Source organism: Dermochelys coriacea, chromosome 1, assembly GCF_009764565.3.
Source record: "Dermochelys coriacea isolate rDerCor1 chromosome 1, rDerCor1.pri.v4, whole genome shotgun sequence".
NCBI lineage: Eukaryota > Metazoa > Chordata > Testudines > Dermochelyidae > Dermochelys > Dermochelys coriacea.
Genome location: NC_050068.2, coordinates 290,614,893 through 290,641,788, shown reverse-complemented (window position 1 = coordinate 290,641,788; position 26,896 = coordinate 290,614,893). Strand labels below are relative to the sequence as shown.

At 43.7% G+C, this 26,896-nt stretch overlaps 1 protein-coding gene across 1 annotated transcript in view; it reads left to right on the top strand.

Moving 5' to 3' along the window:
- The window catches only part of LEMD3 (LEM domain containing 3), an 82,308-nt gene extending 64,544 nt beyond the window's left edge, over positions 1–17,764 (top strand). Inside the window, exons 7-13 of the mRNA XM_038404879.2 lie at positions 1,653–1,754; positions 3,096–3,198; positions 8,739–8,917; positions 10,938–11,019; positions 14,977–15,082; positions 15,163–15,241; positions 15,493–17,764. Coding sequence (XP_038260807.1) covers positions 1,653–1,754; positions 3,096–3,198; positions 8,739–8,917; positions 10,938–11,019; positions 14,977–15,082; positions 15,163–15,241; positions 15,493–15,656 — 815 coding nt within the window. The 3' untranslated portion in view covers positions 15,657–17,764. The remainder of the gene's footprint in view (positions 1–1,652; positions 1,755–3,095; positions 3,199–8,738; positions 8,918–10,937; positions 11,020–14,976; positions 15,083–15,162; positions 15,242–15,492) is intronic.
- Positions 17,765–26,896: the final 9,132 nt, after the last annotated feature.

The window sequence follows — 26,896 nt, the reverse complement described above, 5'->3', positions numbered from 1 at the left end:
CCTTTATGCACATGGGAATGTTTGACAAGATTGTTAAAGAACAGTAAGCTTAATTTCCTGACTGGTGAAGTCCAGTGGGGAAGAACCTGGGTCAAATTCTGAGTTGAACATGTTATGTACAATAACTAGAATACCAGATATTTTGTCTGGAACTGAAGCAGAGAAGGACTTGTAGGCTTGGCAGAATTTGATTTCCCCCCCCTCCCCTCCCGCTCCCCATTTTGATATTTATCAATGTTTGTTTTTAACAATTTTTTATTTTTACAGTTGTTGGAAATAAAGGGGGTAGTAGGGTTGGGGTTAGGTGTAGGGCAGTGCTGGTAGTGGGCTTCAGGGGGCTCCCAGCAATGGCAGCAGGGTTGCAGGGGATTCCTTGAATAGTTGAGGGTCCCAAGACACCAGAGCGCAAGGTGTGAGGGAGGCTACAGTCCTGGTGGAGCAGAGACCCCTGGCTGGGACCGCAAGGAGGATATCTTGGTTGCTGGGTGCTGCTAAACAGTTCCTTCTCTGGGGATGGCTCCCACACTCCTCGCCTGGTGAGTGAGTTAGCGGGACTGTGACAGCAGAGCTGCAGAGGGCTGCCTGCACAGCTGCAGAGCCAGTGATGCCTGTTCCCTGCAGGTGTAAGGTATGGGCAAGGCTGTGGTCCTGGCATGGCAGAACAGACCACCAGCCAGGACTGGGAGGAGGAGGAGCCTCAGCTGCAGGGGAGGCCATCCTACTGCTGAATGGCTAGTGCCTGGGGATGGAGCCATTCAGCAGTGAGATGGCCTCCCTTGCTGCCTGGAACTCGTCATCCTGGCCAGAATCTGTGCTCTGGCCCTCAGGCTTCCCCACACTTTGCGCCTGCGGGGATAGGCTGTTACTGGCCCACTGCAGCTCCACTGTCATGGGAGTAAGGGAGGTGGTTTGTGACAGTGGGGCTACAGAGAGCTCCCTGCTCTGTGCAGTACCAGGGACACCTGATCCATATAGGCACAAACTGTGGAGGCTGCACTCTGCTAAGCCTAAAGATTTGTCACCTCTTTGGAGATACAAAGTTAGGATCAGAATGATTTTCAGCTGTAGAAATACATACAGTACTTCTCAGCAAGTAACACTACTGAATTGAAGCAGTCCAAGTTTGAGAAATGAGACTTTCCCATTTACAAACATCCTGCCTCTACTCCCAAACGCTTGCCTGTAGCCAACAGATAGAATCCAAAAGCTGCAAAGCGTGTGCTTTTTAAAGTTCCACAGGCTGTTAAACTGAAGGTTTAGAGAGGATATTGGCTTATGTGAAACCTTACTATTTTCCTCTGTCAAGATAATCCAAATTGTATTGTACTTCATCTCAGGGAAAATTAAATGGTCTTTAGTTTACCAATAATAATAGCAAAATGTGATGCTCAGCAGAGGGAAACTGTCCTTTTAGTGATATCAATGAAGTATTTTTTTAAAAAATCTAGTAACCCATTTCCTATTCAGCCCCCAAACTTGCTTCTGTGCTGCTTTGTTGCAAAAATGCAAAACATTAACAGTAACGTGTAGTATGTACTTCTGATACATCAAGGCTTTTGCTGAATTTAACACACCAGCTAGTACGTGGTGCACATTTAAGAATAGCTAAAGTTCTAAGTATATCTAAAAGAATATTATGAATTTTAATGCAGGTATAGGGATGGTTTGGGGAGTCTTGCACTACATGAAATATCGCTGGACAAAAGAGGAAGAGGAGACCAGGCAGATGTATGATATGGTTGTAAAGATTATAGGTATGAATTTTTAAAATATACAACAAACACTGGTTTAGAAAACCTGTTCAAATTTTCAAAATACTGATTCTTTCCGTATCAAGTGGCAAGTCGAATGCTCATCTTTTGATTTTGTGTTCACACACTCCCACATCTTCTATTGCGAGTGCATTTCCTTCCCATGTTTCATTATTAGCTCAGTAGTTTAGGCAAAATAGCTATTCTGTATCCAGAAGTGCTAAACCACTTTAGCCTGTGCTTTAAACCCAAGCAAACCACTGGCATAACGTGTTCGATTTATGAATATTATACATTATTGCAATCCTGAAGATTTGTGGTATTACCTTGAATATAGCATAGTCAAAGTTATGCTAACTGAACAATCTATTCTTAAAAATGGAAATGGGGAAGGGTAGTGGATGGGTTATATAATGGTGACACAATGCTCTCCACATCCAATTTATTCTTGTAATTAAGCTAGATCTGGCCAACTTTCCTTTTAAAACTGATAAATTCAGTACTGAAGTAATCTTCAGTGGCTGTATACCAGTGAAAGAAGCCTTTTAACAGATCATTCCAAAACTGGACCAAATTTTATTTACTGAAGTTGAATATCCAGATTAACCCCTCAATATTAATTTACTACTTTTGAGTGACAGTATATACACGCAGTGTTGTTTAGGACAGTAGCTTCATTTTAAAACTGTCTTGATTTAGGACTTCCTGTTAACTACAGTGGTTGATCCAAATCCGAACGGGGTTGAAGGACAAACGTGATTATATATGATATACAATATTAATGTCCATATAACTCTATCACAATCATTTGTTTTAAAAATAATTTTGTTGGGGAGGGAATAGAGTAACTTTTTTTTTTTTAAAGAATATAAACACAACCCACTTCTGTCTAAAACTTCTTTTACATATAGTTAAAAATAACACTCAAGATTATTAACTCAGAACTGATTTATAGAGAATTCCGCCTCCCCCCCTTTATTCCAGGCTTATTTTTTTTTACATTTGACAGCACTTTGTATACAGTCAGTTTTGCTGTTTTCCCTGTATACTCAGTTTCCCTGATTTGTCTTCCATAGAGCTTTTTAAAAACCAAAAAGGCACGAAAGCTTATGCTCAAATATATTTGTTAGTCTCTAAAGTGCCACAAGTACTCCTTTTCTTTTTGCAAATACAGACTAACACGGCTGCTACTCTGAAACCTGTAAAACTACTGATATTGGCAGGGGACTTGAAGCAGCTGTTTATACCCAGAACTGCTTCTGATTCTTTTTTTTTTTTAAAAGGTGACTAAATTTGAAGTTGACTCGTAACAGTGTAGCTAATTGTTGGTTGTGGTGTTCTCAGATGTTCTAAGAAGTCACAATGAGGCATGTCAGGAGAACAAAGACTTGCAGCCATATATGCCTATTCCCCATGTGTGTGATTCCTTAATACCACCTCAGGACAGGTATGTTCAGATTATTCTGTTGAATTGCTTTAAAGGGCAGTATGTTGAGTTTACACATACATAAATGCCTTAGTCAATAAACTAAGCTACTGAATATTTCAAATGAGTAAATGAATCCATTTAGATTAAATTGCAGGCATAAGAGATGAAAAACCTTAGTTCAAGTGCTGGTCCCTATGTGTATTTTACACATGGGTTCACATGCGCATCATGCACCCGAGATCAGAGATATCTAGCAAGTAGTGTCCGTTGGTCTGCACATCTCAATTGTTTTCATCATGCTCTGCAGTGAGGGCATGAGGGGTGGTGCAGATCAATGCTTCTTCAATTCCTTCTTACCACTGCATGGCCAGAGTCAGAATCCTCTTTATCTAAAACTATCTTTGTCTTCTAATTTGTAAATATTATATATTGTATATAGTTTAGTATTTAGTATTCTTAGAATTTTTAGACTTTATAGTTAGTTTAGTTCTCTCCACCTCAAGGAGTTCCTGCCCACAGAAAAGTACTGTGCCCAGCATCCCAGGGTTAGAGCAGGGGCAGGAAACGCAGTTCTTTTTCTCCATCAGTAGTGAACACCTGCACTGCCTTTACTGCCTTGGGGAGGCTCACCATGAAGTGCAACATTTGTTGCTCTTTCCCTCCCTGAACCCATGAGGGATGAGCTGTTTGTGGAAACATCTCATGGAGAAAGCCATGAGACCTCAGTCTGACCCGGACTGGGAAGACGCTCCCCCTTCCTCCTCTTCCCCCCCACCCCCCGTGCTGTGGCCTCAGATGGTGAGTAGCATCCCTCTGAGCATGAATTCTGGAGCAGAGGCCAAAACCATTAAGCCTCTCATAAGAGTATGGGATATGAACATAAGCATAAGGACGTATCTCTATCCAGATCTTCCTCTGAGAGACAGGACACCTCTCTGTCCCTATCCAAGTTGGTTGAGTGCTCATGCATGAGTCTTAAAGAATTAAGTCTGCTTAAATCTTCCGATCAAGAAGGCAAGGTGCGATGGAGGAAGGATCCATTGCTTCCAGCTCTGGTTCCGACTCCAACTTTCAAAGGTCAAAAATCAGCAACCTCCAGCTTCAACTAGAAATTCCATGTTGGATTCCCATTCAACATACTCCAAGAAGGATCTGCTGAGCCCATCTCCTGAGATGCACTGAATCTGTCAATCTGGCCTCCAGGACTCTGAACTCCAGGATGAACTGAGATCTTTACGTCACCGGAGGATATGTTTGACTTATCCTACCCATAATCTTCTCTTCTTTTTTTTTTTTCCTTGTCCCATCCTCCGTGGGACACTTCAATACCAGAAGAAACCACCTTGAGGAGAAAGGGTCTTTCCTATACCCTGTCCACAAGCTGGAACATACCAATGGCATGACAGGTGGAACTTGAACCTGTTTTTTCATCAGATGAGTCTGATGTTCTGGATGAACCTTCACTCCCTCCACTGGAGACCAGTCTACACAGAACTTCTTCAAGGTCTTGGAGCCACCCTCCGCCCAGGTATTACTACCCAGGGGACTGTTGACACCCAGTGCCTTGAAGCACTCCCCATTCAATTAGCCTTCATTTTGGCCCTTCTGGCTCTGTACACTAGAATCCCAGATCTGGACAAGAATCACACTTGGCCCTCTTCTCCCAGCCAGTGCCACCTGGCCCCATTGGAGTAAGCAAAGGAGGAAATTGAGCTGGATCGCTGGTGTTGACAGTTCCATTGAGCATGTCATCCTCCTGATTAGATGAGGCAGTCTCTAAATCATCCCCATCTCTGCCTGATGACCACAGGCAATACCAGGAGCTCTTGTAGAGAGTGGCAGCTGTGCTCAAGATCTGTCTTGAGGAGATCAGTGACATGCAGTGTAGACTCCTGGACATTCTACAACCTTTTGGCCTTCTCAGTAAACAAGGCCATTATAGTACCTGCCAGGGCAGTATGACACATTCCAGCCTTCTGTGCCCCCACACCAAAAAGGGCTGAAAATTGTTACTTTGTACCAGCTGAAGAAGCAGAGTTCTGTTTACCCGTCAAGTTGCTTGGTGGTGCAGGGAGCCACAGAAAGATCCAGGCTGCATCGCTGCATGGCAACTCTGATACAAGGTCACTAAATTCCTTGACCTTCTGGAGAGGAAGGTATTTTCATCTAGCAGCTTTCAGCTCAGAACTGCTGACTTACCAGGCTCTGTTAGCAAAATATGATTTCACAAATTATTCCGAATGTGTGGAATTCAGGACAGACTTCCCCAAGAGGACAGGACTCTGTTCTAAGCCTTCATCAATGAAGTAAACTGGTGGCTAAGACTGCTCCAAACAGCAGTGGATGCAGCTGACACTATGTCCAGAGCTACTGCTATAGTCCTGCAAATCTGTGAATATCCACTATTTTGGATTGGATATGGATACAAATTCTTGTATCCACACAGGGCTCTAGCTATTGCCACACTATAGTCATGAGACAAGAGTCCTGGCTTCAAGCTTCAGGGTTCTACAGGGAGAACCCCTGAGAATACCCCTGAGAACCTCCCCTTTGGTGAGTCCGATGCCTTCACTGAAAGGAGATGAGTTGATTTACTCACTTAAGTTCTAGAGTCCTTAATGCTCCCTGAGCATTTACATCTTAGCCGCAAAGAGAGAGCACCACAAGCAGATTTATAAGCCTGAACCTTTTCCCTCAGTCCTTTTTTTAAACCAGTGCTCTTACAAACTACCACGTAAGTGCCAGAGGGTACAAAAACTCAAATTTGCGTTCTCCTCCTCAGCTGCCACCACTCAACCCCACTCACCATCCATAGGTTACTTTTGACAGGATACTTGAGAACTGCGTTCCTCTATTGATGCCATCCTTCATTTCCCCCCCTCCCCAAAAAACTTTTGGTGGCTACCTTGCTCATTTCACTCGCAACTGGAGGGCAACAAGAGTGGCCAAGTGGGTGCTGGAGAGGATTCGGTCTGGCTTTGCAATCAAGTTTGTCACCTCACCACCAGAAACCCCTTCCTGACCTCTTTTCAAGGACCACTCTCACAAGGAGATCCTCCATTCGGAGGTGGACTCTTCTTCAGTGAAAAGCTATAGAGCACATGTCACCTCAGCATCGAGAGACAGTGTTCTACTCCCCATATTTCTTCCCGCCCAAGGAAAACGGAGGTTGGAGATCAATTCTCGGTCTATGCCAACTGAATGTCTTTATTCAAAAAATCAAAATTTTGCATGGTCACATTGGCATTCATAATCCCCTTTGTTGAAGAGGGCACATGGATCATGGCTCTTGATGTGAAAGATGTCTACTTTTATGTGGACATTTGCCTGTCCCACAGAAGTTTCCTCCATTTCCTGGTAAGCCAAGAGCACTACCAATTCAAAGTGCTCCCGTTCCGCTTAGCTACAGCACCCAGGGTCTTCACAGAGGTCTTCTCAGTGAGGTTGGCCTGGATGACTACACCGTCTGTTCATATCTGGATGACTGGCTCTTGACAGGCAAATCCAGAATGGATGTTCAGTTGGTGTCCCTATTCCTACATTGTCTGTTATCTTCCTAGGGAATCTGTGTCAATATAGAAAAGTCCTGGCTTGGCTGTGGTCTGCTTACTAACCCTACAGACACAACACATGAATACTAGAGTATGATTCCTACTAAGGTCACAGCTTGTCTTGTTGGACAAACCCAGAACAAGTATGTGTGGGAGTCCTTTCCTTATCCATCTGCCAGGTGTGGCCATTTTCATGGCCACATCCCTCGTAGGTGGTGGAAGCAACAGCTCTGGGCCAAGGCCGCAGGGGCGATGTCTTTCATCTACCATGGATGGACCACCTCAAGTATGCCTTTCCTTCCATCCGAATGGTACTACAAATTCTACAAAAGATTCACCATGACAAAGCTCGGATTATTCTTATTGTGTCCAACTGGCTCAGATAACTTCTGAAAATGTCAACCTGACCTCCCATCAACATCCAACCCTTTCCGGATCTCCTGCCTCGAGAACAGTGGGGCCGGATATCCCAACCCAGGCCCTTCTCATTTCACAGCCTCATATTTGGATGGGCATCAGACATAAACATTCATGTTTGGAGACTATTCAGTCTATTCTTAAAGCAGAAAGGATTGCACCAGAAAATGCTGGCTGACCCATGGAGATGTTTCTCCTCCTGGACACAACAGAGCCAATTATCCACTGAAATCATAGGAATTGCTGTTACTCTAGACTATCTATTCATGGACTTTGAGACTGTTAGTTTGCTGCGGGTCTACCTTGAAGCAATCATTGCTTTTCATCCTCCAGTTAAGAGCTATCCTGTTTTCACTCATCCAACTACAATCAGATTCCTGAAAGGCCTCATTAGAACCTTTCCACTGCGTGAAACCAACCCTGCACTTGGATCTTAATCTTGTTCTTTCAGAATTTACCAGACTTCCCTTTTAATCATTTTGCTACCTGCTCCATGTCCTACCTCTCTATGAAAGTTGTCTTCCTAGCCACCATCATGTCAGCCAAAAGGGCAAGTGAACTGGGAGTGCTTATGGCAGTATACTAGTTTTCATAAAGAGGTTTCTCTTTGCCTTCTCCCAAAATTTATCCCTAAGGTAATTTCTGAGTTTCACACAAATCAGCTTACTCGCTTACTGGTATTTTTTTTCCCAAAACCTCATGCTTCTGATGAGAGAAGATTTCACTCTCTTGATGTACAATGGGCTTTAGCGTTCTGCCATTGGAGAACAAATCAATTAGGAAAATACCTAGATAGCTTGTTCCTTTAGCAGAGTGATTAAAAGGACAAGCATTATTTGCTCAGAGACTCTGAGTGGATCTCTGGTTTCATCATTCATTATCAACTGGTGTATGTGCCTCCCCAGAGCGGTGAGTGCCCGCTCCACTAGAACACAAGTGACTTCTACAGCATCTCTTCAAGACATATTTATACTGGACCTATGTAGGGCAAGAGCTCTCTCCATACTTTCGTGAAACAGGCATTAGTCCAGACATCATCTTCTGCAGATGCAGCTGTGGGGACAGCAGTATTACAGACATCTATAACAACTGCATCCTTGCACTCCCTCCACTGTTGTGTAATTGCTTACCAATCACATATTTGTGGAATACACATAGGGACCAGCACTCAAAGAAGAAATGGAGATTACTTACCTTTTACTGGAGGTTCTTCGAGAGTTGTGTTCCTATCTGTATTCCACTACCTGCCCTGCTTACCCTCCTGCTGCAGATCATCACTGGATTCTCAGTAAGAAGGAACTGGGGAGGCATCAGTCTGCACCGCCCTAATACCTGCTGTTCAGAGCATGAGAAGAAATGCGCATGTATGGGCCAACGGACACTACTTGCTAGAAATCTTTGATCATAGGTGCCTGGTGCACGTGTTTATCCATGTGTGGAATACAGATAGGGACCAGACATCCCAAAGAACCTCCAGTTACAAGTAAGTGACCTCCATATTTCTTTTAATTAGAAATTACTAGTATTTGGATGCATAATATATTTTTGTTATATTAAAATTATAATTCTTGTTCTTGCTCTAAATTGAAGGAAAAAAATGAAGAAGGTCTGGAATAGAGCAGTTGACTTCCTTGCTGCAAATGAATCCAGAGTTCGCACAGAGACACGACGAGTAGGTGGCGCTGACTTCTTGGTTTGGAGATGGATACAGCCATCTGCAGCATGTGACAAAATTTTAATTATACCATCTAAAGTATGGCAAGGCCAAGGTATAGTTATATTATTAAATGTAACTTATATTTTGCATTCTACACTTATTTATTCTTGCATCTCCTAATGAGGCTAATCTGTCATTTGAAAAGGAAGAATTTGATTTTTCTAATTTATTTAAATGTAAATTGCAGTTGTTGTCTGAAAAAGTGACAATATAAAAATAGCACTGTCCTATTCAGTAGACTAGCTCCTCTGTACTTAGCACCTCATCTGTTTGCTTCAGTGTCAGATATAAACTTCTCTGTTAGCGCTGCAATGGCCAAACAGCAGAGTCCGCAGAGTAGTCAGACAGAAAGTGAGCTGTTTTCTGGCTCATGTATTATCAACCAAAATAACTGCGCTTTATTTACGGGGTCAGAGTCTGACTTTCATTACCCTTGTGCTAACTCATTGGAAACAGTGGTGTACAGGTGTAAGGGCAGGGTTGGGCCTCCAGAACACTTATTGCTGTTGTTGTGCACAAGTCAGGAAAAAAAAAGCATGACTTCTGTTTCAGGTGGAGTATGAAAGAGTGGCATTCAAATAAATAAATCCTCTTATTTGTAAACTCTGTAGTGGGGAAGTCGCATACAAAAATATGTATCCATGATAAGTTGTTTTTAGCATTTCAGAGTGGGACCGCTCTTAGAAAATATATAGGATGTTTTTGCCACCACGTCTCCTAGTTCTGTCTGGTACAACCAACCGTTTGCTTTAATGTAGAAGGGGAAGTCAGAAATTAAACTTCCCATGGTTGTTTCCCTGAAACTTGATGGGGATATTACTTCAGGCACACCTTGCATGAGTGGGGAAAGGGGAGCTGCGCTCTGCGGGTGGGAGGGGGACTGGGGCAGGGTGGGGGAAGGGGGTGCCATTCTCGGGGCAGGAAGGGGAAGCCACCAGTATTTCTCTCTGCTGGAGCCTTTCCTGAATGCTCTTGCAGGCTCTAGCTCTTTCCACCTCCTGGTGGCGGAGGCAGATTACTGCAGGTAACCGGACTTTTAATGTCCAGTTAGCACTGCTAACAGGACGCTGCCAGGTTCCTTTTTTGACCAGACTTTTTGGTCGAAAACCAGATACCCGGCAACCCTAAATGGAATGCCCTCCTTGAATTAATTCGTGAGGCTACTAACAAATCCTCCAGATTTCTACTTAAAACACTTTGACTGTAGCACCTTCAAGAAAGAGGTAACCATTGACAGATTGTGTAGAAATGGGATAGTTTAAGTCTTTCTTCAGAAACCCTTTCAGATAAAGAACCATCAAGTTGTGCAGTAGCTAATCTATGTAACCACATTCTTATTTTTACTGTTCTCATCCTTCTCTTTGTAAACTTGGTGTGGTTTTTGTTTTTAAAATTAGATAGTAAATTTTTTGGTTTAAGGACCATTTCTACCAGTTCCTAATACATAGTGTCCCCATCCTGATTGTGGGCCTTCATATATCACTCCAATATAAAGAATTAATAATAGAAATATTTTTATACTGAAACATCATCTGTTCCTATTTCTTAATAGATTCTTATGAATTGTAGAATACCCAAAGGATAGTATAAATGAAAAGTTTATCATAAAATTACATCTTTATAAACATATTGGCAGGTCATAATTATAACTGAATAATTACTGCATACATTCATGTCAAATTTAAACTAGCTAGCAAGAACTTACATTTCTGTTTTTACTTACAGATAGTGCATGTAATTTCTGCATTAGTTATAGCATACAATTTTTTAGCTATCTGGAATTTGTTTACAATCCAGTGTACTGGCTGGAATGTCAAAAATAATATCTTCAAACCTAGCAATTATGAATCTGAAAAAATAAAAATCTGTTGTTTTTTCTCAATATTATTAGTGTCTTTATGGGAACATTGTAATTTGTTGAAATTTTTTTCCTTCATATTGTGGAAGGAAGATATTCTTACTCTTAAATTCAAGGCAACAAAGGGATTAAATGTAAAGATGAGATGCTTGTAAACTGGATAGTATTGTATTCATTACTTACTAAACTATTAAATCTGTTTTTTTCCTTGTAGCATTTCATCTAGATAGAAGAAATTCGCCACCAAACAGTTTGACACCATGTCTAAAGATTCGCAATATGTTTGATCCCGTCATGTAAGTAAATGTGGTCGTACCCCAAGTGCTATTTCCAATGTGCCTTAGGACGGGGTGGAAAACTTTCATTCTTCAAATCCCTCCTGAAAATGCACCACATCTCAAAAATTTCAACCCCAATACTTTGGTCAGAGAAATAGTATTGTATATAAGCAAAAAATTAACATTCGGGATGTGTGCATTACCAGGCAAAGTGACTAGAGACTCTTTGCTTTTTTACCTCACCCTCCCTTTCCTTTTGCTTTTCGGTGTTGGCATTCTGTGGACCACTTCCTCAACAATAGTGTGTAGTCAGTCATCTGCTGTCCAAATACACTGTCACTCTGGTCTTCTCCTGTTCGGCTGTAAAAATGTTTGATTTTCTGAAGCACCAAAAAAGACACTGGAGCTTCTATGGCTTACATGCTACAGACTGCATTGGCTGTAAAATGAAGAATACAGTCTTAAAGTTGCACAGTTTGGATTTAGAATGTTAAACATTGGGGTGTTTTCCATTCCCTTGGGTCTTGATCACCAGCCCAGTCGGGGGGAAATCTCATCAGAGCATATGATGACAAAGCCACCTTGGTTGGAAGTACAAAATGCTATTCCCACAGAGCACTTAGTGCTTCAGTAGGAACCTTTGCCCAGGGAACCAGTTTTTAACACAGGAGGATCCATCTGCACCTGTTAACATCTTTTCCTCCTCACTTAATGACTTCATGATCCTGGACACTTCCTCTTCAGTTGCAGATGATTGTCTCATTGGGAACTTCTGAGAAGAATGGTTGCAGCTTGGACATAAAAGCTGAGCTTGTACAAGAAAACACAACAAGCTTTTGGACATGCTCTTCTTCCCCTGTGAGGAAAGCCCCTCCCTATTAACAAAGCTCTTCTAGAGCCAGTAAAGACCTTATGGCATATGCCAGCCTCCTTAGCCCCTACAGCTAGGCACACAGACAAATATTCAAGTGTTTTTATTCCCATGCCACCCTGAACTCTTCCGTAGTGACAGCTACCAATGAGAGATCACATCAGGGGAGACTTAAATCAACACCCAAAGAAAAAGAGCCCAAAAGACTTGACTTAAATGGGAGAAAATTTTTTAGTCTGCCTCCTCTCTCAAGATGTATGTAGTAAATTAGCAGGCACTGTTAGCTAAACTTGTCTGTAAACTGAGACGCAGTGTCCACTTTTCTGAGAAACTAACAGAGAGTATGCAAAGGAGGAATTTAAGGCTTTCTTTGCAGAAGATTGCATGGTGACTAAGATGTCATTCCAGTCTGCTCTTCATGTGGTTGATGCTTCTACTAGAGTGAGTGCCTCTGCAGTAACTCTGAGGAGAGCTTCCTGGTTACAGAACTTGGTAATAGCTATGAACTGTCAACAAACTTGGTAATAGCTATGAACTGTCAACAAACGGTATAAGATATTCTATTTGGCAGTTTTGTCTTTGTTTTCAGATAAAAACTGATAAGACCTTACATTCTTTTAAAGACTCTCAAGCAACAGTTTTTGCTTATTAGTGTTTGATACTCCAGCCCCCAAGAGGTGCCTGTACAGACCTCTAACTGTAGCACAACACAAGCATCTCATTCTCAGTTGGCTGTCGGGAGGCATGCCATTTGATTCCTCCTTTGAGGATAGCTCTACAGTTGTCAGCAACAGCCAGTCCTCTTTCCTCCCCCCCCAACCCCCACCCCAGGTTGAAAACAGATGATCACATTTTCTCAGTGCTTGCGAATCTATAACAGACAAATGGATCCTAAACACTGGGAGACTGGGGTATTCTCTCTAATTTCTGTCCACCTCCTTTTCCACCTAGCTATTCCATCCTTTCTCAGGGACCCATCTCACAAGTCAGTGCTCGTTCAAAAAGTTCAGACATTTCATTCTAGGAGTCATAGGAGAAGTTCTCTTTCAGCATTGGGGAAGGAGGTATTATTTACAATACTTTGATTCCCAAGTCTGTGGAGGGGGCTTGTCCGAGACCTATTCTAGTTGTTTGAAATCTCAACAAGTCCATCAAGTACGTAAGAGTTCCCTTGACCTCCCTAGAATCGATTATTTTTTCCCAAGATTGCAACGCTGTTTGCTGCCCTTAATCTCAAGGAAGTTGCTTCCATGTGGCAGTCTTGCCAAGTCACAGGAAACTTCTAAGTTCTGTGATAGCTCAACAACATTATCAGAATACGTTATTCCCCTTTGGTCTGTCATTGGTGCCACAAGTATTCAGCTGGAGTGTGGCGGTGTCCTACCTAAGGTGGAAAGGAATGCATGTCTTCCCTTACCTGTATGATTGGTTACTTCAAAGCAGATCTGAACATCATGTTCTTCATGACATCCATTTCATCCTTCATTTCTTTGACAGTCTGATACACTGAACAAGGGGATATCTGTGTTAGTTCCAGTGTAGAAAATCAAGTTAATTGGGACCCTGCTTGAGTCGATGAAGTTGACTGAAATCTCTCCTAAGGGAGAAAAGCAGACTATTGTCCAGCTGTGTAAGTCTCTCAAGTCATGCCCCACCACCACAGTCTGAGCTAGCTACACAGCCTTATGTACTTATGTGACCCAAACATGTTTTCCCGGGGGGATCACAGCAAAACTATCGACAAAACAGAAATCCCTTAGACAAGTGGGTCCATGTACCTCCTATGTTCCTAGTGTCTTAGAACAGTGAGTGGATCAGAACCGCATATGTGGGGATGTGCCATATTCTCATTCCCTTTCATCCAAGACATTCATTACAATGCATAATGCGTCTCTGATAGGATCGGGGTGCTCAGCTAGAAGGTTTGTGAACCCAAAAATTATGGACAGACAATGAAGGGTCAATTCATAATCAATATCCTCGCACAATTTTCAAGGCTTGCTGCACTTTTCCCCCCTTACATCAAGGGCTTGTTGGTCTAGATACTATCCAATTAGTCAAAACCTGTGAAACAGACTTTTGCATGAAAAGGAACACGTCGTTCCCAGAACCTGTTGGCCAGTCATCTCAGCAGGAAACTTGCCAAAAATCATGAGTGGTCTCTGAAGAACAGTGTGCTCAGAACTCTTTCAGGTCAGGAATATTTCATTTGTTGATCTCTGTTCAATAAAAAACGAAATGCCATCATTCTGTTTAAGTGGGTGACAGTCCAGGCTCATTTATTGACACTTCTCTCCTACAGAGTTTCCTGTACACATTCTTCGTCTCCGCCCCCTGCATTCTGTTCATACCACAGGTGATCCTCAAGTTGACAGAAGACCATGCCAGATAATGCTTAAAGCTCCAGCATGGTTGAGACAGTGCTGGTTCTCGGACCTTCACAGCCTCTTGATTCAATCTCCATCAGCTCTCTGCCTCTTCTTCAGACCTGTTGTCCCAGCATCACAGGCAGATATTGCATGCAGACATGAACAGCCTGCACCTTATGGTGTAAAGGTTAATTCAGGTGGAGGAAGACTGCTCAGTGGCAATTCAGGAGGTATTGCTTAATAGCAGAAAGTAATCCACTACACCTGCTTATTTAGACAAGTGGAAGCAGCTTTCAATCTGGTCCACACTCCAGGGCATACTTCTATCAGAAACTAGGATTCAAGACATTTTGGAGTACCCATTACATCTCAGATCTTTGGGCCTTTCCCCAAGCTCCCTGAGAGTTTACTTGGCAGCAATCTTGGCAATTCTCCCTCCAGTTGAGGAAACATCCATTTTTTAAAAATCTGAACTGTTTCTAGATTTTTAAAAGGGATTATTTTACTCTTTCCCCGGTAAAGGATGCATTGCCATGTTGGGACCTTAACATTTTATTAGCTACTTTAATTGGCCAGCCAAGGTGCACATTCCAAGGGTTAATGTTACTACATATTAATATCACATTAACATACTTTGCATGTTTCTTTAAACATTGCTTTGTTTAAAAAAAAAAAAACTGTAAAAAAGTGTTCATGCAGACTTTCATTATATCTTCTCTTAATTGTTTTACTTAGGGAAATTGGTGACCACTGGCATTTGGCAATTCAAGAAGCAATCTTGGAAAAATGCAGCGATAACGATGGAATTGTTCATATAGCTGTGGACAAAAATTCACGTGAGGTAAACGCATTTCCCTTATTCCCTTTGTGTTTTAGCTTGTTGATCTTAAAACTTAATTTTTTTTTTTTTCCTCACCACAGGGTTGTGTATATGTCAAGTGTCTGTCTCCGGAATATGCAGGAAAGGCTTTTAAAGCATTACATGGCTCTTGGTTTGATGGTAAGAAGTTTGGGGGTTATAAATTGGGGAAAAATGCAGCCACTGTCATTTTTAGCTAGCACTGTAAGATGACTTCTAACTAAAATATTAAGCAATAGCAAAATACATTTTGACTTTTTTCGTAGGTATGAATTATCTGGCAATTTGTTGATTACATCAGTGCATTGAAGTATTTATCTAACTTGCAATATATTTATCTGTTAAACTAAATGTAATGGTCTAAACTAGTAATTGGTTGTATTTTACTGCAGGAAAGCTGGTAACGGTAAAATACCTGCGGCTGGATCGATATCATCATCGCTTTCCCCAGGCTCTTACTTGCAACACACCTTTGAAGCCATCAAACAAACACATGAACTCAATGTCACATCTTCGTCTACGGACAGGCACAGCTAACTCTCAGGGAAGCTCCTGAGAAGACTTTCTACAACTGCTAGGACTGTTACTTGCAGCAGGAAAATTCCTGTTTGGCTGCCGTCTTCCTTTTTTAGTGCTTTTTGTATGTAATATCTTCATTGATTAAATAAAAGTCTGAACGTTCCAGAAATCTTGTTTCTAAAGGGACTTAGCAATGAGGCAGTAATGCTAAGTGGACAAAAACAGTTGCTTCAGGAAGTTTTGGAGCTTGAGTAAACCAATGCATTTAATTTTTGCATGAGGAACACTGAATTTATTAAACATTTTCAGATGTGGTGGCTGTATTTTTTTGCACCAAGAAGTGTTTTGATAAAAATCCAAAAGCATGGAGAAAAGACGACTTCCTGTATTTCCATAGTTTCCTGTGGAATAATCTTGTGGATATTTTGTAACACACACCTACAGTTCCTGATGGCAAATAAGTAAAAAATGTTAATTTTTAAGTCTAATCTTAGGTTTCTGTTGCTCTAAAGGATTCATTTGCTCCAACTGGGGTATGGGAAAATTAATTTGGCTTTAGTGGTTGCATACAAGTGTGAGGGAAACAGAAACTGAACGCAGATATACTGGTTTTTGTATATAAGTGTAAATGCTGGTGGTGGCAAAAGTAGTCGTGTTCTGTGAGGATGTCTGCATTAAAGCAGTGAATAAGCTTCCTATTTTATTCATAACCTAATGTTTTTTATAGTGTTGGCTGTACCATCACATAAACGTCAAACAGCCGCACACCTTAAAATATTAGATACAAGTTAAATATCTTTTATAGTTTTTATATTGAAATATCTGACTCTGATTTTGTGTGAAAGGTCTGATACCAATTGTAGTGGATTCAAATTTATGTGAGCAATAAAGAAGCAATTGGCAGATACTGAAAAAATATTTTGTGAAAAGCTGTATTTATTACAAATACCAGGACTGTGACAAAGTACTATTGGGATTAAGTAACTTTCCTAATATATTTATAACTTTAAATAAGTTTTAATTAACCAGTTACATGTAAAATTAACAAAGGTGCATATTTTTTGCAACAAAATTTTGGTTCATGAGAGCTAGAAATATAAATGTACAAGTGAGTTACTTTATTTCAATGTTAAATTTATGTATTAACATGTATTCACTCTTAGTAACTACAGAGTTGTTGCTGAGAAGTTTCATTGCATATCTAAGACTATTGGCTGCACTGATCCCTTGTTTACACCACATAATTTTGTCTATAATTATCCAGCTAAATATTGCATAGGTGGTGAGGCTGGAAGTGTACCAGTTAAAATAAATGTAATAAAACTCACTTTAATTCTTTTGTAGATATGGTGGATTTGCAGCATGAACTTGCACAAATAATGCATGGTTTTTCTTATGGTTCATTAAACACGATGCATACTATTCTGCAACAGAAAATCCTTTTGTGCCTTACCTTGTGCTTTTGAGGGCACCATGTTTATTATTGGAGGGTTTGTTATCTGAAAATTTTTTAATTCTCAGTTTTACGTCTCAGATGCTAATGAGTTAGTATATATAATATATATAATCTGCCATTCAAATTTCTACTCATGAGGGACAAGTACATATTTTTGATGATTGAGTAGATTTTATGTCAGGTCTGGTAGATTTTCGTGAGTTTTACTATATGTACATATACATATATGTATATGTATAATATACATGTATATGTATATTATATGTATATAAACTGATTTTGCTGTATTTGATGTGCATCATAGTGATTTGTTTATCTGATCTTAGTGACCCCATCTTGTGACCTGTTGCAAGAGTGAATGTAAAAATAGTTGTGGCATTTTAAAAGGTCACCTTTTTGATGCAGATGCATCATTTTCTTGCTTCTAAAATATATTTCTTGTAAACACTGTACATTTTATTATTGTAATATGTACTATTATGCAGCTTATTTTACCTAAAACTGTTAAGTTGACCAATATCCCTCCCTGCAAGACAGAGGGGAATGTGTATAATATCTGGACATTTGAGAAAAATCAGATATTTGATGTAATTTGTCACCTGTCCTGTAAAAACAAACAAACAAAAAAAACACACACACAAACAAAACTCTAATTAAAGGTTTATTAGGGGTTTTTATATGTGTCTCAACTTTTCGATCTTCAGAAGTCTCTTTGATTTGTATATTTCTCTGCATTTGGTAAATGGGTGAGAGAGAAGAACAACTATTTAAAGTTTTAACAAAAGCTCATGTTCTCAAGATACAAGTTTTAGGCTTTGCTCTAGAACTGATTTAATACATACTTTAACTCCACTGAAGACCAATCTTGAGCTGAGAGATCACTGACAGTGACCATGGGAATATGTGGGAGTTCCAGTGCGTGTGTATTTTATTTTTGTAATATATTTTAAGGCCAAAAGGGAACTTTATGATTACCTAATCTGACCTGCATAACACAGATCCAAGAATCTCACCCACAAATGTCAGCAGCATCAACCTCGTAACTTCTGTTTGAACTATAGCAAATGTTTAGTCTCTAGGTAGATTTCCATGATTGATTACTGTTAGGGGAAATCAGCGTAGTTAGCATTATGTGACTCCATTTTGGGTTTCCTGTCAGCCATTAACTAGAAGTGAGCACATCACGTACCAAGGAAGAAAGAATCCTTCAAGGTGGACAGCTGGACAGTTTCAAGATAAGGGAAACAAAGGAGACAGGAACCAGCCGACATGACTGAAATAGTTGCCGCTTCAGCTTTTTTGCATGGGGAAGGTGGCTGCAGGGGATTGGTAATAGATAAGGAGAAGGCCTGTTTATTGGTTTAGGCCCCTGAGGAACACAGGCAGGATGTTTTACCAACAGTATATTATCTTTGTGTAACCTGTAATCAGGGTCCCATTCTGCTTACCAGAGCGGTATCACACTCGAATGTAATAAACCTACAAACTTTGAGAGACTCTGCAGTCTGTCTTTATTTGGTTGCCTCAGCCTAGAAACGAACTGTATGTGTCCTAACTGGAATAGTTCGTAACTGTTTTGGCGACCCAGATGGGACTCTAGGCTCGCCCTGGTAAGCAAAGCTGCACTCCTTCCCTCAGACAACTCCAGCCGGCACCGGGTGAGTTCACCTTCGAGAACTCAGAGGAACGGGAGTATGGGCCGTCACTTAGGCGATAAGGTAGCACATTAGGCGTTCTTTTGGTAGCCCTAGAATGGGCTCCGGGCAGAGTGTGAGCAGGGGAACCCCGTTGACTGAGAGTCTTGAGAATTGGAAAAATATTTCTGGCACCCATGGGTTAGGTAAAAGGAGAGCTGTAATTTTGTGTAAAGTCGAGTGGCCAGCGCTGACTATGATTCAGACACCCTTTGGAGGGCCACCTGATGGAACTTTTGGACAGGATGAATTAGTCTGACTTAGACAACAGCTGGAAGACAAGCATCCAGCTCAAATGGATTATTGGTATGTATGGGATAATTGGGCATAAGCCCTCGACTTTGGGCTGTGGTACCAGACCTAAGGTTTGCATGCCACTTGCGGGTTCCGTTCCGCCCTGTGCTGCTTTTCCTCCTCCGTCTCTTCCCCCTCCTCCTCCTCCTGTTGCCCCTCTATACCTGTCTCTAATCCTACCCCCTGTTGCACTTCAAGTGCCCCTGATAAAACAGCCCGTTGTGACAAGCAATGACTGTGTCACTATGGTCACGGTCCACCGCCCTTTTGGCCCTGGGGACCTGGTACCCTGGCAGTCACAGATGCCGAGGTTGCGTGCCGATCCGGAAAGAGTCCTACAGACTATCCGTTCAGTCTTTTATGGCATTTAACCCCAATTGGGCAGATGTCCAGGCTATTTTGCAAACCCTATTTACCCCTGACGAGAGGTATTCTATTCTAAATGCTAATCGGCATTGGGCGGGGGACGCTGAGAATCACACCCCTTGGCCCGAAGCCGATCCAAGTTGGAATCCTAACAACCTTGATGGCTGGGCCCACCTCTCAACTGCCTGGGAAGGGCTCCTGGAGAGCATCTGTAGGGCAAGTAATAAGACTGCAAATTGGTCAAAAATTAGAGTGCCAGCAAGACCTAAAAGAGCACGCATGGGGGAGGGGTGGAGCCAGAAGCCGAGGTTAGCCACACGATGATGGTCTCTTACTTTGTTGATCAAGCGGCGCCGGACATAAAGAAGTATTTAAATAAACGTTCCCGATTGGCCAGGGAAATCCCTAAGCGAAGTAGTTCGCCTGGCCACTTTTGTGTTTAATGGTAGGGACGAGGAGAAAGCTAAGGAAAAACATCAGCAAAAGGAGGAGGAAGTAAGTATGTTGGCAGCCGCATTGCAGGTTCCTTTGGGGAATCAGCACTGGCAGGGACACGGGAATACAAGGGGGAGGGGACACGGTCGCGGGACAGGATGGGGAGGAGGCTGGGGTGGGACAAGGAATGGGAACTGTAATTATTGTAAACAACTGAGGCACTGGAAGAGGGAATGCCCCCTGCTTCCACGAGGAGCTCCTTGGCAGGATCAGCCGGAGACCAGTACCTCCTTTTCCCCCTAACGCTCCCCAGGACTTCGCTAATCCCCACTGACTAGAGGCAGAGATTTTAGGAGCCGTGGGAGAGTTGGAACGGGATCTTGGATTGCAGTCGCAAATTTACTTGAAAATTGGGGAACAGTTTGTGCCCTTTTTGGTGGATACCAGAGCCACCCTTTCCACTTTAACTTTTTGTTCCGGGCTCTCTTTCTAATACCAAGGTCTGGGTGCAGGGTATTGAGGGCAACCCATGTCTGGCTCCCCTATCCTGCCCCGTCCCTGTGGAGTTGGGTTACTTAAAGTTGTCACATAGATTTGTTGTTGTGCCAAAAGGCCCTGCTAACCTTCTTGGGCAGGATGGGCTTAGCAAGCTGGGAGCCCACATATAGTGTGCCCCCGAGGGGCTTCACATATCTGTCCCGGACTCGGCGGTTGCTTCTTTTATGGCCTCGGTTATCCCGATTCCCGATTCCCCACAGAATTGTCCAGCATTCCACCCAGTTTGTGGAGCGTGAGTTCCACCGACGTGGGCCTCCTTAAATCAGCCACTCCAGTCAGTCTGCAGGTGAGGGATGGGCTGCCTCCCTCCGTAAAACAATATCCCTTGCCGAAGGAGGCGGAGGAAGGTTTTTCCCTTCTTATCTCTAGATACTTAATCCAGGAGGTCTTGGTTCCGTGCAGTTCTCCTTGTAATACTCCTATCATTCCTGTGAAAAAGCCAAAACTGGGCCCGGATGGGTGCCCAGTTTATCGGTTCATTCAAGATCTGCGTGCGATAAATAGTTATGTTATAACCCCCCACCGAGTGGTCCCTGATCCGAGTACTATCCTGACACTGATTCCCCAGTCGGCTACTTGTTTCACGGTTGTAGACTTGTGTGCTGCATTTTTCAGTATTCCTTTGCACCCTGACTCACAATATCTATTTGCGTTCACTTGGGGGGGTCAGCAGCTAATCTGGACAGGCCTCCCCCAGGGGTTCTCAGGCTCCCCCACTATCTTTTCCCGAATTCTAGCTGAAGATTTGAAGGACATTGTTTTGCCTAGCTCCTCTGTTCTAGTCCAATATGTGGATGATTTGTTGATTGCTAGCTCTGATTATAATGCATGTTTAGCTGATTCTGTTACTCTGCTTACTGCATTAGCTAATAAGGGCCACCGTCCATCTCCATCCAAGCTGCAGGTGTGCTGAACCCAGGTGATCTATTTAGGTTTTGTGATTTGGCCTGGAGAGCGTTTACTCTCCCCTGATAGGGTGCAGGCAATCCAGGATTACCCATGCCGACTACAAAAAAGCAGTTTGGGGTTTTCCTGGGGGCTGCGGGGTTCTGCCGACCCTGGATAGTGGCCTTCGGGGAATTGGTGAAACTGTTAGACCAGGCCACCACAACTTCTAACCCCGATCCTGTTCTCTGGACCCCGGAGATGGAAGCCGCTTTCGCGTCCACAAAGAAAGCCCTGATCTCTGCACCTGCCTTGGGACTCCTGGGTTATGGTAAACCACTTTTTCTCTTCAGTCATGAGCAGCAGGGAGTGGCCAGCGGTGTCCTATTGCAGTACCTAGGGGATCGCCCACGCCCCATAGCTTACTATTCCGTACAATTAGACCCTGTGATTCGGGGATCAGTCTCCTGTGTGCGGTCCATTGCCGCTGCAGCCCTTATGGTGGATGGCATCCGATGAAGTGAGCTGTAGCTCACGAAAGCTTATGCTCAAATAAATTTGTTAGTCTCTAAGGTGCCACAAGTACTCCTTTTCTTTATGGTGGAACAGTCACGCCCTATTGTTCTGGGGCACCCTATCGGTCCCCCACGAGGTTGAGGTTCTCTTAAAACAGCATACAACACAGGTGCTGTCTCCACAGCGGGCACACAAATACGAACTGATTCTGCTGGCCACTGACAACATGAATCACCCTTCGCCGCTGCAACATCCTCAACCCTGCTACACTGACGCCGCTTCTGGAGGATGGCACGCCTCACCATGTATGTATGGATGTCATAGCTGAGAGCGGTAAGCCCCGCCCGGATTTATGCGACCTCCCTCTGAAAAACCCAGACCTGTCCCTTATTACCAATGGCTCCTCCTCCTATTTGGAGGGCCAGTGGGTATCTGGCTACTCTGTCGCTACTCAGACAACCGTTGTAGAAGCAACCCCTCTTCCACCTTCCTTTAGTGCTCAGGGTGTGGAATTGCATGCTCTTACTAGGGCTTGCTTGTTGTCTGTTGGGAAATCTGTTACCGTTTATTCAGACTCTAGATATGCCTTCAGGGTTTGCCATGCTACGGGCTAGCTCTGGAAACAGCGAGGGTTTCTAACCTCCTCAGGCACTAAGATTGCAAACGGCCCTTTAATCTGTGCACTTTTGGGTGCCATTCAAGGTCCTCTCGAACTGGCTGTTGTCCACTGTAATGCTCACTAGCAGTCTGAGAATCCTGTCTCTCAAGGTAATGCCTTGGCTGATGCGGCCACAAAGACTGCTGCCCTTCAGCCGCTCCCGGTGTCAGCAACTCTTCTTCTGGATACGTCCTTCCCGCCGACGGACTGGAAACTTGTATGCTGATGTGCCGCCTGATGAGCTCCAGGACTGGAAATGTTGGGAAGGCTCTGAAGGCGTCAATAAGGTTTAGCGAATCAGGAACAAATCTATTCTCCTCCATCACTATCTGCTCTCGGCCGCCCACTATTTTCATTCTTTGGGTCATGCTGGCATTCAGACCACTGCAGCTGCTATTCTTAAATGTTGGGCAGCGCCTCATGTCTATCCGGTGGTGAAGCGAGTTCTTGGCTCCTGCTCTACTTGTCTGGCCTTCTCTGCTTGGTCTCGGCTTGATGCCAACACTGCAGGGGGAGACCTTGGGCTGACTTCCCGTTTCAGCAATTACAGATGGACTGTGCAGAAATGCCTAAAAGCTTGGGGTTTCGCCACCTCCTTGTAATAGTGGATCAACTTTCCAGATGGCCTGAAGCAGTAGCAACCAGAAAAGCAGATGCCAGATCTGTGGTAAAATTTCTGCTGAAAGACGTTGTGCCCAGATTTGGAGTCCCTGAAGTCATAGACTCGGACTGAGGATCACACTTCACTGCAAAGATTTTAGAGGAGCTGTACCGGTGCCTGGGGATTGCGTGACAACTTCACACCCCTTACCACCCCCAGTCGGCAGGGCAGGTGGAGCACATGAATCGAACCCTGAAGACGATGGTAGCAAAGTTTTGCAAAGAGACTGGACTGAAGTGGCCAGAGGTTTTGCCCATAGTCCTGTGGCATGTAAGGCGGGCCCCACGCATGTCCCTGGTCTTGTCCCCGTTCGAGGTATTCTTTGGGAGGCCGGCTTTGGTTCCGGGAAACTATGTTCCTGCTCACACTAGCCTCTTGGAGGGAGATGAGACCTTGGCCAGGTATGTAGCCAGATTACAAATAGAGCTCAATAATAACCAGTCTGCGGCTCAATTGTTTCGAACCACGCCATTGGGGTTACAGGTTCATCCCTTCAAACCAGGGGATTGGGTGGTGGTAAAAAAAAAATTCCCTGTACAGACCCCTTGAAACCCCGATGGGAGAGGCCATACCAGGTTCTGTTATGTACTTATTCTGCTTTAAAAGTTGCAGGTAAAAGTTCCTGGATCCATCACAGCTACGCTAAGTTGGTGCAGGGACTTCCACCTGGGCCCGACGAGCTGACGAGCCGCCCCATGAATGAACACCACTGGCAGTCCCTGGGTTGAACTCCCCAACTATTGGGATCTCGAGACTCCATCAGAACATCTTGTTTTCTTGTTACTTGGACTTATATTTGTTGTCCTGTTTTTTGCGTGGTACACGGGAGGATGCAAATACTGGTATGGGTGGCCTGTGGAATCCCCTCTCTATTCCCGAGTTCGGTACATGGATGGGAAGGCAACAGCTTCCTGGATTTAACCCATGCTTTAGCAGAGGGGGTTAACCAAACGCAGTGTTGGGTCTGTATGCATACCCCCACGTACGTAGGTCAGGGAATCCAGCTGATAGGGGTGCCTATGCCTCTCAACTGAACCCTCCAGGCCAGATTATGGACAGACACTCCATTTAACTGGAATGTTACAATCCAAACTTGGTCTATTGATATGGTGGCCCAGGGTAGTTATGCTTTATGTCTGTCACGACGTAAGAATTTCGAAAATACCGTTTTTGTGGGTAACTTTGTAGGGTGCAATGATACCACCCGCATTAGCTCTGGTGCGGCAAGTTCCCCCAAGTATTCCAGGGAGCCGTGGCTGGTCCCTGAGGGATCAGGCTGGTTCTGATTGTGCAACCTCACGGCTTATAAGGTCCTCCTGGTAGGTTGGTGTGGTACATGCACTTTAGGAGCCATAGTACTTACTGTTGCCGTACACCAGACCCTGGCTCAGGGGGAAATTTGGAACCTGGTATGGAGGAACTGACTAAATGTCCCATTAAACCCTTTCTCTGAACGGCCAAAGGCTTTCACTCCTTTGTTTGTTGTTTTTTGCCCTGGGGGTGAGTGAATTGGAAAAGGCTATAGTTAATATTTCTGCAGCTTTAGAATTAATGGGAAATGCCACCGCAGACGCCTTGTCTACCCTTCAAATTGAGGTGACTCAGTTATCTCAGACCACACAGCAGAACCACTTAGCCTTGGATTATCTCCTTGTAAACCAGGGGGGAGTTTGTGCTCGTTAACTCAAGCTGTTGTGTCTTTGTGAATCAACACCGCAAGGTGGAAATATATATCCACATCCTTATGCAGCAGGCCACCTTGCTTCATCGTGTTACCCTTGACAACACCAATACCGGATTCCATGAGGCCTGGGGCTGGCTCACCTCCTGGCTGCCAGACTTGGGGGCTTGGGGAAGGCATATTTTGTACCTCATTCTTATGGCTGTTTCCATTTTTGTATTTTTCTTTGTATGCCTATAATGTTGTAGTATGTGCTGCCAGTCAATTTTAATCTTGCATCGAGGTTATTCTGCCCCGGTATAGTTTACTGACGTACATAAGAAAAGGAGGGACTGTTAGGGGAAATCAACCTAGTTAGCATATGTGACTCCATTTTGGGTTTCCTGTCGGCCATTAACTAGAAGTGAGCACATCATGTACCAAGGAAGGAAGGATCCTTCAAGGTGGACAGCTGGACAGTTTCAAGATAAGGGAAACAAAGGAGACAGGAACCAGCTGACATGCCTGAAATAGTTGCTGCTTCAGCTATTTTGCATGGGGAAGGTGGCTGCAGGGGATTGGTAATAGATAAGGAGAAGGCCTGTTTATAGGTTTAGGCCCCCCTCCCCCCCCAGGCACACAGGCAGGATGTTTTGCCAACAGTATATAATCTTTGTGTAACCTGTTGTCAGGGTCCCGTTCCGCTTAACAGAGCGGTACCACGCTCGAGCATAATAAACCTACAAACTTTGAGACACGCTGCAGTCTGTCTTTATTTGGTTGCCTCAGCCTAGAAATGAACTGTACATGTCCTAACTGGAATAATTCGTAACATTACAGTCACTCTTAAACTGACCTTATTTCTACTGTGAATGGTCTAGCTTCAGCTTCCAACCATTAGATCTCATTATACTTTTTCTGGTAGATATCTCTACTGTGACAAGTATTTTTCCTATGCCATTTCTTGTGGACTGTGACCAAGTCACCTCTTAATCGTTTATTTGATTAAAGTATTGTATGTTTTCAACAAACGTTAGACTGCAATAAATGCCTATTCCTGGAGACGAGAATGTTTCATAGGTGCCTGAAAGTCTAAAAGCTGTGTTACTGTACTAGGGAAATTGTAACCTGCATATTTTGAAATATCAAAAGGTGAGCCCACTAGTGCGATGAAGAAATTCCCTATAGATTTTGGGTTAAAACACAACAAGCGTGAGTAGGAGCAGGGGAAAGTGACAAAAATAGCTCAATCAGAAAAGTCTTAACAGTTCAAAGTTGGAAATATTTTTACTATTTCCTGGTTTCTTCTATGCTGCTATTAAGTTTTTTCTGTTTTTGAAACATGGGCACAGATTTCTTTAGAAACATCTATCTTTTGTTAAATCCTCTGGTTTCCCAGAACAGTTTCTTTAGCTATGTTAAAAGAAAAGGAGGACTTGTGGCACCTTAGAGACTAACAAATGTATTTGAGCATAAGCTTTCCTGAGCTTATGTTTAGCTATGTTGTAATTCTGGTTTCTACGTTGAGTCAGCGAGCATTACAAAAGGAGCAAAATACATCTTGTCTCTAGGGTCTGGAGAACAGTTAAGGAAAATCGTTAATTCCAGAAGCCCATCTGCTGTCTGACCCTTGCTGCTAAATATTGTTCACGTTACAAAAACTACTGTTGCAATTAGCACTTTGCAGGCTCCCCGCAGCCCGCAAGGGAGCTGCCTTGGAGCCGGTGGTATTAACCGGGGGGGGGGCTGCTCCATTTTCGCTGCGCCGTCCTTCCCCGGGGAGATGGGGCTGCGCGAGGCCTTTCCCGGCGGCCGGCTGAAATCACTGCCGGGCTGCCACACCGCGTCCGACTCCTCAGGCTGCGCTACAGCCCATGTGGCAATTCCCCACCCTCGGGCGCAGGGACGCTCCGCGCCTGACGCAAGCTGGCCAGGGCGCCGGCTCCGGTGGGGTCTCCCCGCAAACAACACTCGGGGGCGGGTTTGCTCTAGGGGGAAGCCGCGGCAGCCCGGCCCTGCGGCTGGGTGGGTGGGTGCCCGGCGGGCGGGGCGGGGCGGGGCAGGCCGGAGCCGGCCCGTGCACTCTCCGCGGCT